The 14,851-nt window shown below is 33.6% G+C and overlaps 1 protein-coding gene across 1 annotated transcript; it reads right to left on the bottom strand.

Moving 5' to 3' along the window:
- Positions 1-12,907: 12,907 nt before the first annotated feature.
- LOC106790570 lies at positions 12,908-14,502 on the bottom strand. The gene is made up of 3 exons (XM_014755561.1): positions 13,957-14,502; positions 13,505-13,804; positions 12,908-13,421 (listed from the first exon to the last, which is right to left on the bottom strand). Exons 1-3 carry the CDS (start codon positions 14,500-14,502, stop codon positions 13,020-13,022), a joined length of 1,248 nt encoding a protein of 415 aa, XP_014611047.1. The 3' UTR covers positions 12,908-13,019.
- Positions 14,503-14,851: the final 349 nt, after the last annotated feature.

Below are 14,851 nucleotides of genomic sequence, written 5' to 3'. Positions count from 1 at the left end.
TATATATATATATAAATTGTATGTTTATTGCGTGGGTGTATTGATTTATTTTTAGGAATCAACTTTCTTACAGTTAATACAATCCCTTTTGGAGAATAACTTTCAACGATACCATTTGTCAATGGCATTGCATTTCTTTTTTCCTTCCCTCCCCTCTCTCTCTCTCTATTTTCAAACGAAAAGATTTCATTTCCTAGACTATGATCCCACTTGATGTACGATTCTAACGTTACCAGGAGGATCTTAGTTGTAAATAAGCCTCCTCTTTCTCCTCCACTTCCACCCCCGGCCCTTCCCCCCTCAGCTTTCTCTGTCTATCTTTTGAAAAGTGTAACTGTACAACACCAGTGCAAGGTGGCTCGTGTCACGACCCTAAGGATGCAATAGAAAATTTTAAAACTGTAACAGCTAACGACACGAACGTAGTTTCGTTTTCTAACTACTAGGATTTGTCGTCAAACGAAATCTAAGACGTGTTAGAAAGACTATAGTTATATATATATATAGGTTCCGGTTGTTAAAAAAGGATTAGAAAGGAACGGGTTTGATCATTTTAGATATTTGTCTATTTTTCCTATCATTTATTTATTCATTATAAAAATTTTATTTTGGTATTTTACCTCATTGATAAATAAATTTATAATTATTCATTTGTTTCCCCGATACTATAATGGAATTATTACGGAGACTTCAATGCGTGTATGGTCGATTATACAATGTCGTGTTATGTTTTTCTTTGTAAATAAAATATGTTTATTGGATTAATATAATCGATTAAATAAATCACATTTTTATTGCAAAATAATATTGAATATATTATGGATTATAGTATTGTAATTAAATGAAAATTGTAATCGTATTGAAAGTCTGTGTTCTCGTGTGTTAAACATACAATATTTTATTATTTTATATTATTATCTAACTGGACAAATATTATTTATAATTTATAATTATGATTCTAGGTGCACTGTAAAACCCCACAAAAATATGCACACCCACGTGTAATTTTGTATATATATAAATGAATCGGAGCAAAGTTAGATGTAAAAGCACACGGATGACAGCCGTTTGATAATCGATTAGGTTGACAATAAAATATTATAATACGATCGTTTTAAAAAAAAAAACATTTACAATAGTTTATATCGTATTTCTGTCCCGCAGAGTATTCCTAAAGAAATCGACAATATTCTACAAGGATATATTTGAGTTAAAGTATTATTGGTCATTTGTAAAAAAAGAGATTTTCTTAGGAAAATGGTCACATGCTAGTTCAAGGAACAAATCCTAACGCGAAATTTCAAGGTATATGAACGCGTCTCGCAACAGGATACCATAGATTAAAAAACGTATTTTTTACAAGGCAGTTGTCATCCTTTGTCCTTGCCAATGGACCACTAACTGAAGGTTTTTTCTTTTTTTTTTTTTTTCTATTCTTTTTCTTCTTCTTCTTCTATTCTTATACTCTGTTATCCGAACTGAACGAACTGAAGAAAAATACTTTTCATAAATTTCTTTAATTTTCTTAAAAAATAGGATCAAAAAAATAGGATTAATATATTTATTTCTCTCTTCAATGGTGTTATCCTCCCTCCAATTGTTCAAAATCTTTTATTTTATTTCAATAGTTTTCCTTTATTGTTTTTTCTACAACCGGACAACGTGGACGCGTGTGCATATGTCATAGACAAATGGTCAAACAATTTCTTGTAAAGAAAATCAACATATTTAGAAACAAAGATCATTGTAAAAAAGAATCTTAAGTCATTATCTTAAATACCTATTAATAGTTAACTATTAACGTTATTTGGAGAGAAATGATCTGAGCATACCATTGATCGTAAACCTTTCTGAAAATAACTGCGTGCCATGCTAATTAGTTTACACAATGTCAATGAAACATTCGAGATGACGTTAAAACACGAAACTTAACTTTTTGGCAAAAGCATGTCATTCTATCAAGGCCTAAGTAATTGCCATAAGGAATCGTTCACATTCACAGCGGCGGGGGTCCAATCAAAAAAAAAAAAAAAGAAAAAAGAACAACCAGGATGAACTAATTCAAAACTAATTCAAACTTTAACCGCGTGAAACGCTATATATATATATTTTCTAAAATATATATTCGTATAGAATTCTTTGTCGAAATAATATTCTACCGAGATATAAATTGTAATCTAACCGATAACAATATTCTCGTTACAATAATCAACGCAGAAAACAAAAGGAAATGAAATTCGAGTGAAATAGAGAGAGAAATTGAACGATCCACTCCGAGCATTGAAAAAGAACCGAGCCCACAGGGGTCAATTACCGTGAGTGAGAGAGAGAGAGGGTAGGTCGTTTGTTGGATGTGATCATTATCGGGGAAAATGGTACGTATCGTTGAAATATTCGAGTATCACCGTGAAAAACACCAAGCCCTTGGAAAATGCTTGAACATAATTACGCGTGCATCGAATAAATATCGTCTGTGTATCCTATGGAAAGGGAAGGAAGAGGGTGGGTAAGGGGGAGGGTTTGTTCGGCAATTGGATTACTAGAATAAGTAAAAGTATCGAAGATAGAAAAAGGGGTTCCCCCTCACCTCCTCTACCCCATTAGGTATTTATAAATCCAGATTCACGCGGTGAGACATCTGTTGGACGAGTTAATAACACTCTCCTCCCTCCCCCTACGTTTGCACCCCTCAAATACTATTTTACCTTATTCTTTAGCTCGTTACTCTTACTGAACGAACCGCCCTGTTAACGTTAACGTTCTATTACCAACAATTCTAGGCCCTGTTTTCTCTACCCTGCAGTTGTAGTTCAACACGTTCATGTTGTATACCCCGTTACGAGGACACCCCGTAGCTTTTTTCTTCGACTCACAGAATATATCTTTTTTTTTTGTCTCCATCCCTCTCTCACTCTCACTCTCTTTCTCTCTCTTGGATTTTTTATTTTGTATTCGAAGGATAGGTTGCATCGAGAAAAGTGTGCACGCCTACGACACAATCACAATTTTTGCTTTTGGATTTCTTGCTCGTTTCTTTATTACCTTTCTTTTTCTTTTTTTGTGGCACGAGTCTTTCATTTGTTGATACACTTTTAGGATATTTTATTTTTTTATTTGCTTTTTCTTTCTCTCTCTCTCTCTCTCTCTCTCTCTCTTTTTCTTGTTGTTGTTGTTGTTGTTGGTCCTTCCTTGCGTTTTTCCTTCAACATAAGTTTCTTTATCTGTATCGTTTGGTCTATTTAGTGCTTGTTAGCGGGTACAATAGGTCGCAGCTGATCCCCTTAACGAGGTCGAAACTTTCGCATTGTGCGAGGGTGTTGTAAGCCTCGTCGCGTGTCCCAGACGACGCCTAACACCACCGTGTCGACATTTTCACAAAGTATAAACGAATATATATATGTATATGCATGAACCAATCTACCAAATACCTACGACCCCCTGTAGCCTTTCTAAAAAAAAGAAAAAAAAAAAAATAGATGAATAAGAAATAAAAATACATTTTTCTACGTTCCCTCTCATGAATTTGCTAGGTTTAACACCGGAAATCCTATCAATCCTAGTGCATAGATTTTGTTTTCTATTAGCAAACTCGAATATTTTATCAATTGTCGCAAACGTCGGGGAAATATTTTGAAACGCTATAGGAAATTGGCAAGACAAATTTCTACCCAAGGTTCGGAACTTTTGAAGAATATTTCATATCGTACAAATAATAATAATTGTTTCGCGTGTGTTATAGGAAACAAATCGACGAATAAAAAGTAGCAGGACTATAGCAGGGCTTTCTTTTCTTTTTTTTGCCGAGGGATAAGGGATGAGGGAGGTGAGGTGTTATTGCAAAGTCACGTACGAATAATAATATCTTTCCAAACGCCGAAAATAGATTGAAAATACCGAAAAGCCGCGTTTATATTCTTCGATCTGGTATAAATTTGTACAGGATTGTTGTACGATGAAAAGTTTGTTAAAGGATCCAGCATTTTTCCCGATGAGGGTCCTTGTTATTGCCGCGGGCAGGTGAAACATGAAGAAAAAGAAGGAGAAACCAGGATGTAAAAGGTTCGTCTAGTCGTGTTACTTATTATGAATCTCGTTGAAAGACCCTAAGCAAGTTTTTACAACCGGTACAATGATACTGCTTTTACCAATACCTATGTTATTTGATTTTTTTTCTTTTTCGGTCCACCTACTATACATTTCCTTTTTCAGTTTTTTTTTTATTTTTTATTTTTATTATTATTATTTTTCCTCTTCTCGATTATTGTAACACTAGTTCACACCTTCTATACAAATACGCCCCCTCCTTTGATAACTATTATTTATTACAACGTTCATCTCGTTTAAGATCCCTTTTTAAAGAGGAAAAAAAAACCCAATTAAATTTTCTACACCTGCGATTTCTACAACCCATTATTACGCGTTTAAACGGGGAATCAATACTTATTCTGATATTTCTTTTTTTTTTTTCTTTAACACAGATGCGTTTCCCCCCCTCTCTCTTATTTTATTATTCTTGAGAAATATGCGGGCTTCGCGTTAGCGTGAACCTTTGAAGATAATATGAGTAAAGATCATCGACGGATCAAATTTTTACGATCGAGATTTCCTGTTTTTTTTTTTTCGGGGGATAACGATAACGAGAAAAAATCCTTCCTTCTCACACGAGTAATTCTATATCCTCAACTTTTATTTTTATTTTTTAAACAAACAAATTCCTTCTTCTTCTTCTTCTACTTCTACGATAAAAAATTAGAGCTTCTCGTTTGAAACTAGGTCGTAAAATTTTGTTGAGATTAAACACGTCGTTTGTTGGATGAAATGACCAACACTTTCGATATTTTCCTTTTTTCTTTTTTTTTCTTGTGTCGGAATTATTACTAGGGCAATAGGAAAATTAGAAAAAACGTGTTTATTGGTCGTACTTCTTAAGAACCCGCCACGCAACACAGAAAATAAAAAAGAAAATCCAATTAATCGGAGATTAAATTACAAATTAAAAAACGATGACTCCGCCCACCTCCCTGGGTCCCCTGTTAAAACAACTTGTAACTTTGTGAAACAACTCGCGTGAGTAAAAAATGATCGTAAAAATGAAATAAAAAATTTATATCAAAATACGTAATAATAATTCTTTCTTAGAAATATATAAAAAAATCAAATAAACAATTATCACGAGACATTAAACTTAGAACAATTTTACAGAACAATTAACGCGAACGATTAACAGTTTGCTCGTTTAACCGTATAACAAAAAGAATAAGTACAAAACAAATGAGAAATGAATTACGAGGAGGGTGTTAGGATTGGGAGAAGGGAAAGGGAAAGGGATTGGAGGGGGTAAATTTAATAGAAAAATAACGGGCTCCTTTGGTTGATGCTAACGACTTCGACGGGAATATACACATGCATCATTGATTCTCACTCTATCTATATTCATATGTGTCTGTATGTAAATGTATACATAAGTGTAAAACGTACGTAAGTGTAAACACATACGTGTAGCGAATACACGTGTTTCTCATCGTGTCACTCGACTAGTATCCACCTATTTGTAAGAGAGACCGTAGAAACAGTCGCGTGTCTCTGTTCTGTAACCCCAACCCTCAAGCCCCACCCCCACCCTCTTTTCCTTCCTTCTTCCAATGTTTTTTTTTTTGTACTGTTTTAACTGCGGGATACCGGTGGTGGGTCACGTGTCGTGCTATCCTCCTTTACGATTTGCACGTTCGGTAAAACCTTCATCATCCAACAGGATGGTCTCGTGTCATCCCTTACGTCATCCCTGGGTAAACGTGCGAATGGTACGTATGACGGATTTCAATCAACCGTAGTCCTCCAATCGGAACAATTGCAATATTACAAATGCTTACAAATTGTCTTATAAAACTCCCATATAATGGGGAGATTTATTTTTCAAATATTTAATATATTCCAAAATATATATACGAACTTTTGTTTCACCCTATTATATATATCATCTTAGATCTTTACGTTGTAATCATTTCCCATAGATGTTTCTTTCCCAATCGAAAAAAAAAAAGAAACAAAAATGAGAAAAGAAAAAAACTATAATACTAGCGACCCCCCTGTCCCCCTGGTCCCTGTACCCAGGGACAATTTACCGGTTGTTTTCGTCAGTTGAGGGAGATGACGGAGGTATCCAGGTTTCACCACGATTGCTGTAACAGCACCAGCAACCCCCGGGGTTGACAGGAGAGACGCGCATATCGGTAATGTAACCAATCACGAACCCGAACCCGTATATAATGTCTCAGTATAGAGTCCAGTAGTTAGTATATGTTATACCTGTACCTGTAGTAGTATCGTCCCGTTTTCCTCATTCCCCCCAACCCCCCAACCACCCCTCCACCTCAATTCCTCGCCCAAGTTCCTTTCCCAAATCCACCCACGTCATCCCCCTAACTCGGAGACCCCCATAGACAGAGACTTCTCTAGGTTTATCATCTATCTCTGTTGTTTCTCTCATTTTAGTGGCAGACGTTTCGAGTTGGTTCAGAGTCCGGGGACTCTCCGGTCCAGGAGTTTAACGAGGAGTTTAATGACATCGTCGACGTCCACGTCGGACATGTGGACACGTCCAACACTAACCCATCTATCTATCTATCCTTATTCCACCCTTTTATTTTGATTTATTCCCTACCAGTGTTCCCAATCTTTTCTTCTTCAATCCACGGTTTCGCGCGGAATGGTTTAACAAACAAAAAACAAAAATATATTTGCCCATACTTTTCTATAAATTATTAGGATAAATAAATGACGTGTTAATATTCTAAAAAGAAAGAGAACAAAAAAAAGGCAAGGCAAAGGTGAAGAAAAAAAAGACATAAAAAGAAAACACGCGTAAAAGTTAGCGGGAGAAAAATTGTCGAGTCGAAAGCCGCCCGGATGTCACGTTTCCTAAGTTTGCCGTGTTCTCACCCTTGTTTGTAGGGGTTGCGGGGGTTGGTGGTGGTGATGGTGGTGCTGCTTCTTCTGGCGGTGGGATTCGAGAGGCTCCGATTGCACTCGATACACATGTAACTTTACGCACGTGCGTGAAATGTCGCATACAGGACCTAGGACCCTTCCCATCCCTTCCCTTCCCTTCATCATCTATCTTTTTCTATCTTTTTGACACGAGTGAGTTAGTGTGCGTTTGCAGAGATTGCTGTACCAAATGATTTGTCTCTTTGCGGCATCCGAAACTACTATTTCTACTCTGTTACACACACACACACACACACACATATATATATATATATGAAACACTTCTTTACTTCCGAATGAATTCGTTATTCGTCATTCTTCTTTCCATTGTTCAACGCAACCTTTCAACTTATTTTCTTTTTTTCTCGTTCGTTTTATTATATTCCAACTAAAACAAAATGGTTGAGACAGTTCAAACGAGTGTATGTGGGGTAATTTATTGGTAAAAAAAAAAAGGAAAAAAGACGGACCAACTACCACCGGTAGTAGTTAGACTATAGTCCGAGTATTTCGATTTCGACCCTTCTTTTTCTTCTTTTCCCTTTGTTTTTTCTTTCTTTTTCTTTGTTCTTTTCCTGCTTGTTACCGTTCTTCTTCTTCTTCTTCTTCTTCTTCTTCTCGGTAAAAATTCTTTTTACGTTATTTTTCTTCCAACTGAAAAAAGAGAAGAAGAAGGCTGACATCAAAAACACATCGTTTTATATATTCCTAAGTATACGTGAGTGTGTATTATATACGTGTACGTGTGCAAACGAGGACCATCCACTTTTGTATCCAACATCCCTTTATCTTACCAGTACGCTGTTACTTGCGTGCTGCAAATAAAATCTCTTCCTGAGAAACAAACAGGGAACGGGGAGTGAAATAAAATGAGAAAAGAGAATAAATTGACACTATTATGGTACACGTTGGACATTCTCCTTCGTTGTAGATCTCGGATGACCAGTTTCTATATATCTCTATGTGTATTTCTTTTTATTTTATTATTTTTTATTTTATAGTTTTTTCTCTACCCGTTTTTATTATTTCCTTATTTTTCTTCTACTACTTCTACTCCTATTTCTACTTCTGTTTCTGTTTCTTATTTTCTACCTTTTGTTTTTTCTTCTTTATTTTTATCCTATCTTTTCTTTGTGAACGTTTTCTCGGTAACGTTGAAACTGGAAATGTTGAAAAAGTATACTACGTGAAATATATTCCCAAGGGATTTATTCGCGAGAAAACGTATAGAAGAAACTTGTCCAACATTGATCAACTTTGACAACTTCTAATGGAATATTCGATTGGTGGACAATCTTGAACCATCACCATCAGAAGACTATCTTTAAATGGTATCAACATTTTCTTTTCTTTTCTTTTTGTTCAATTTCTAACTTGATCCAATTATCAAATAATAAATATATCTAACAATCGGATACAACCATTCACATATCCAATCATTTGCAATATTTTCTCAATATCAATGAAATGAATGATAAAATTATAAAATAATGATAAACTTGTTTGTTAATATAGTAAAGAGAAAATATTTCTAAATAATATTGAGATGAAATTCTTCAAGAGATTAGAATTAAATATATTTGAAACTATCTTCATCAGTTAGTATAGATAGATAAATAGATATCAATGAAAATAGTTGGCTTTGGGTCTTGAAAGAGAAGAAGGGAATGGAAGGGCAGGGAAGGGAAGGGAAGATATATAATACGAGTTTGTTAACGTGCAACGTCACGTGGCGTGCAATGATACAACTATATCAGTTATCGAACGAACGACAGGACACGTGCCTGATTCAATACGTTTACATGAACCCTATAACACCAGTCTTTGTATCGTATTGTCGATCATAATCGCGTTTGGCTTCCATGATCTCTCATATATAATATAATCTTCATAAACTCTTACGAATTCATTCCTAAGAATGTGTAGAATATATTTCATTTGATTTTATTTCCTCTTCTCTTTCAAATAATTTTCTTATTATTATTATTATTATTTATGTGTGTGATGCAATATAAAATAATGATTTATAAATAAATACAATTATTTTTTACATCGTGTTAAATTAAACATATTAATTTTTATAGAAACATTTCTATTAGCAATTCAACGTAGTGAAAAATTTAATTCAATATTCCTATGTTGAAGAAAAATAAAAAGCAAATGATAATCATTCGAAAAAAGATAAGGTGGTGGAAAGGGGAAACGAATGAGAGGTATAGTACTCGTGGTAGTATTATCCCCACTCTTTTCGAATAATGAATAATTCCCATGGTGAAACATACGGGTATATTTACGTCAACTGAGGGAATTTTCTCCGCGATTTCTTTCTTTTTTTTTTTTTTTTCCTTTTCTTACCACCCTAACTTACTCGTGCGCGCGCGTATATATATATATATGTGTGTGTGTGTGTGAATATTATCATTAAATAACAATATACCCGTGGGATTGAGAAAGATTCCACGTTTAAATATCACTGACTCTATGGTTCTTTCATTTTGACGTTGAATTTCATCGGCTTACATTCACTCTTTTGTATATACTATATCTTAGTATATATATATATATATATTTGTGTGTGTAGTCGTGTAACGTAAGTGTATATAGACAGGAGTAAATTATTGCTAAATAGCTACCGGCGGATGTCAAGATGCGGGTCTTCGTTCGGGTGGTCGTGGGATCCCTACTATCGAAAACTCTACCCCGAAGCTACTGAATTCCAAACACCATAAACGCAAATCACTATAAACACCTCTTTACCTTTGCCTCATTGATCTTAAATACCATTTATTATTCCTTCCCAAAAATCACCCTTTGATATAATATTCGTTATCTCTGACAGGATTTTCAAATATGGTAGAACATTATTAAAATAATGTTTAAAATTTTATCACAAATAATATTAAATTTAAATAAACTTTATTATTTCCGATGGTATTTTTTAAACATTAAATATTATATTAGAAAACGCGTATTATACAAATTCTACAAATGATAATAATAATAATCTTTCAATTGGAATAAAATCACAACGCTATATTACAACAAAAACATTGAAATTGTATTGACGGTTCATTAATCATATTCTTTAAGCTTTCAGACAACATTAGACACTTGCATCGATTAATTAACAATTTTTTTAATATACTAATACACTTTACTTATATTACAGGAAAATTTGATCCTCGAAATCATCGCTGCATAGGGAAACGTTAATACAATTTCATAAAAATTCAAAAAATACAATAATCGTAATGTTATAATTTTAAACCAATAATATTAATAATAATATAAATCGTCTATGTGAATTTTTTCTTATTTTTTTTTTTTTAACAATGTATTATATTTAATCCTTAAAAGTATTTACTTGATTGCATTTATTTATTTTTCTTTTTAACTCTAAACCTCACAACTCGTAACCCAATAATGTCAAACCATTTTGACCATCCTTGTGTCAAAAATCTTTTCTTTTGAAAAGAAGAATAAAAAGGAAAAGAAAAGAAAAGAAAAGAAAAGAAAGAAAAGAAAAGAAAAGGAAATGAAATATAAATATATATTTTTATATATATATATATATATGTGTGTGTGATATATTCAACACATCTTTGAAACGATTTGTTAAGCATATTAATCAACACGCACACATATATATATACGAATCATTTAAAAAAAATTCTGTACTTCCAAATTTATCCATCCTCTTTTGAATTTGAACAACAAAAGAACGTCATTCGTCGCGTAGGACGTTGACGGATAAGTTTAGTCGGAAATATTACAAGTTTCTAAGATATGAAAAATCGTAGGATTAATTTTTTTTTACTTTATACCCACCCCCTTCACGATATAACAATCTTAAGAAATCTTTTTCCTTTTTCTCTTTTTTTTTCAAAAGTCGTCGTCCTTTTTTTATCCCCTTTGCTGCATAAACATACGTTTATGCAGTTTCTAACAACGAATGCATATATACGCGAGATTTGCATATTTTTTATATATATATATATTTACAATTATCTATGTTTTTCTTGATAATATATTAGTATCAATGATATTTTCTTTCTTTTTATAATATATAAAAGAAAAATGACTCACACATACAGACTGTAAAAAATAATTATCTAAAATTAAAGGTACAATAGATACCACGATATCTTTCACACAAAAAACAAAAAAAAGAAAACAAAAAGGAAAATAAATTAATAAAACAATAAAATAAAATATATCCAATCAACGAAGAAAATAAATCCGAGTCAAAAACGATTTAACCAAACCTACACGCGATTATGCATTTAAAAATTTAATATATTCTCGAATATCAAGGAAGAAGAAGAAAAAAAAGAGAAAAATGAGAGAAAAAGAAGGAAAAAAGGGAAATATTTGAAAGGTGGGATAAAATATGGAAAGAACAAACCCACTCCCTGCGTTTCTTCTTCCTCTCCTCCCTTTCCCATCCTCACCTAACTTGCTACTTTTTGGTTGCCCCATTCTGGTGCACTTCATTCGTGACAAATGGGGCTAGAAGCTACTGGAATTTTCAACAGAATGACGAGGGCAACCTGATGACCTAAATATTCTTAACAATAGTCCACACGAACCAACAAATTCATTTCTTTCCCTTTTTTTTTTTTTTATTATTCGTTCGTTCGATCAGTTTAGGTGCACGCTTATGACAATAGGTTGCAACACAGCATTCGATTATTTTTCATTTGTTCGAATCTAACGTCACACCGTTCCCACCCCCTCCTCTCTCGAAGTTCTCGTTTTCATTCCCACCCTCTTTCCTCTACCAATTCGTTATTTAGACAGTAATCTCGTGCGGAGAAGCAAATTCACCTATTGTGTTCTATTAACGTGATTTACTGAATATTTTCTGACACTGGTAGTACCCACTCATCCTATTGGCTAACTCCTTTAACGTTAACGTTCAAGAAAACAGATGATCCGTGTGTATTCATATATGTATAAAAAGAAATAAAATAGTCAATGGGTAGAAAAATGAAATGGTATGGAGGAAAACCAACCACCACCAGCACCACCACCACCACCACCCTATACCACCCTGACTTCCTCTTCTTCTTCTTCTTCTTGGCGTCATCCTGTTGGTTGATGGTGAAAAGTGAAAAGAAAAGAAATGAAGAAGAAGAAGAAGAATTTAATGGTCGTAGAACGAATGGTAAGTTTTTCCATGGAAAGATCGAAATCTAAGATCTTACGTTTGGGTTTTAGTGTCGTTTTTCTATCGGTTAAAAAGTTAACTTCATTCGTTAGGTATTTTCTGACGTTTAGGGTATATGGGAATGGGTAACCCTCCTACCGAGGAGTCACTTGCCACAACAATTTCATTCTACGCAGATCTAGGTTACCAAATCTAGTTTTTGGAAGAAGAAAAATACATTTTGACCAGTGATCTCTCTCTTTCTCTCACACACTCTCACTCTCTTACTCTTACTGTCCTATAATAAATCAATTGCTACCGGTCGGTTAACGTAATTGTATGCGCCTTCGTTTACGTGTCTTTTACCATTTCGACCATTTTCCTCTTCTTCTTCTTCTTCTTCTTCTTCTTTTTCTGCCAACCTTTATCTTGCCAACCAGATCTGTAAATGACTCCCCCAATGATCTTGGTTTTCTCATAAAAATGTCATCTCATGTTTTCCTTTCTCTACTCTGCGTCCTAACTTTTATTGTCACGTGAATAAATATTCCTTCTTGTTCGACTATTTCAAATATCAAAATATCAGTAATGTTATCTGTTTTATTGTTAAAGATAATAATTAATGGAATGAGGGACAGTTATACGATCTTAAAATGTCTTAAACGATTTTCTTTTCGTTTTAAATATGAACAGAATTGTTGAGATTATTTAGACAATTATAGGACTTATATAATTCTAATGTGATATTATTTTAAGAAATGAATTTGTTATTTAAATATGTTTAAGAATTTTGATAGACCATATCTGTGCTTTAGTTTTATTCAAAAATACATATATCTATATATCACGAATGAATTACCTGATAAATTACGATGATCACTAATCAATCCAAAATACCTTTAAGTTCCATAAATTTGATAAACCTACGAATAGATTCGACCGCAAGTGGTTCTTTGAAAACGTCCAATTCAGTATCACCATTTAAAGTACCCAACACATGTTCCCAACTCTCATGATTGTTATGCCTAACCACCATACGCGGATACAACACCAATCCAACTATAATTATATAAAGTCGTCTTTTTTCCATAGCCTTTTCTATTTCAGCCAATGTCGGTGGTCTGGTATTGCAATGAAAAACCCCCATGGCATATGTAAGAATGTTTAAATAATTTGACAAAAAATGATACTCCTTCTTGTACTTGAATTCTATTTCCGGACAGGTGTTGAAAAAATGAATTAAATCTATGGCCGGTGAGGTGTAACAGGATCTTTGAAAATCTACCTACAATTGAATGATCCAAAATTAATAATGATAACGAAGGAAAAAAAAAGGAAAGAAAAAAAAAAAAAACAAAAAAGTCATACGAATAAAACGTCGCTTGGTTGGTCAGTGTTGAAGAAATGAGAGAACAAGACATTATCAATACACAAATCACCATGATTGATAACGCAAAATTCGTCGAAATCGTAATCGTAAATTTTCTTTACTTTCGTTCTTATTTCACTAACAAATTTGTCTATTTTATCTGCCGTAATAGAATATTCTTGACCCCATGCACGTATCTCACGACTTACATTGTATATGCTGTTTTCGCATAATCTTAAAAAACTGTCCAAAGGATTGGCGAGTATTCCACCGTGCAACATGGTAGGCCATTCCGGATTCTAGAAAATAAATTCAACGATATATATGTGTATCGATATATCCATGATCGATTCGTAACTAATAAACGACACAATATTAGAATCGATGTTTACATCAATTGTTAAGGACAAGTGTTTATCGTGAATATCAAATGAATTCAACTCGAAATTACCTTTTCGCAAACGGCCACGGATGCTGCATGAAAAATGGCTAATTTTCTCATAACTAAATTGCAATAATCCTTGGGCAAACCATTCCGACGATCCATCATACGATACCCATGAAAACTTAAACTATCCATGACCAATGTTTTTGTATTGTTAGAACAATAAATCAATTTCGGTGCTAATCTTTCCCCAGTCAAACGATACATCTTTTCCAATGCTATCAAATACATGAACATTTCGGTTTCGAATAATTTTTCTTGTTTATAAATTTGCAATGCTATTGGTCTGTCACTTGGTTCGATTTTAACGATAAATTCGCCATGGTATTCGTTACTTCCCCAATGTTTGTTATCAAATTTAACAATGCATAGATAAAGATTACTCAACGATGAATATTCTGTGTTGCATTTTTTGTATCTGTAATTCAATAATCTAATCTCGTTGTCCCTTAAAACTCGACGCAAAACGTATAAGATAAAATCTGCTCCTATTTGAAACGAATGTTTGTTGGTTATCGTCTTTGAAATTCTCGATAATTCGGTTGACTCCATTTTTCGGGTCTTTTTTTGTTTTTTGTTTTAAGACTACTTTCTGTAACGTGAGATACGTTAGGGTCTAACTGTGTCGCGCACTCGACTAATATACTCGATAATTATTTAAACCGTTCGGTTGAACACAGTTTCGACATTGTTCGATCATTTCTGCAACCTTATTCGATATTAAATACAGTAAATAAACAATTCACAATCTGTAGGAATCCCATAATTACCACCGTTTAATCTAATATTTCGAAATTGTAATATCGAAATAAATAAATCGTTCTCGTTTTCAAATGTGAGAAATTAAAAAATATATCTGGAAGGCACGAGAAATTTGTTCGCCAGTTTTGAACGACTCGTA

Source organism: Polistes canadensis, unplaced genomic scaffold (genome assembly GCF_001313835.1).
Source record: "Polistes canadensis isolate GaletaPanama2010 unplaced genomic scaffold, ASM131383v1 scaffold_248, whole genome shotgun sequence".
In the NCBI taxonomy this organism is placed as follows: domain Eukaryota; kingdom Metazoa; phylum Arthropoda; class Insecta; order Hymenoptera; family Vespidae; genus Polistes; species Polistes canadensis.
This window is presented reverse-complemented; position numbering and strand designations above follow the sequence as displayed.

What these genes read in the sequence shown, in the direction of transcription:
- LOC106790570 (XM_014755561.1), bottom strand. Translation starts at nt 14,502, where the DNA reads ATGGAGTCAACCGAATTATCGAGAATTTCAAAGACGATAACCAACAAA. An exon ending in CCGTGGCCGTTTGCGAAAAG is followed by an intron (nt 13,805 to 13,956) that starts GTAATTTCGAGT and finishes TTTATTTTCTAG; the next exon opens with AATCCGGAATGGCCTACCAT. An exon ending in AACCAAGCGACGTTTTATTC is followed by an intron (nt 13,422 to 13,504) that starts GTATGACTTTTT and finishes ATTCAATTGTAG; the next exon opens with GTAGATTTTCAAAGATCCTG.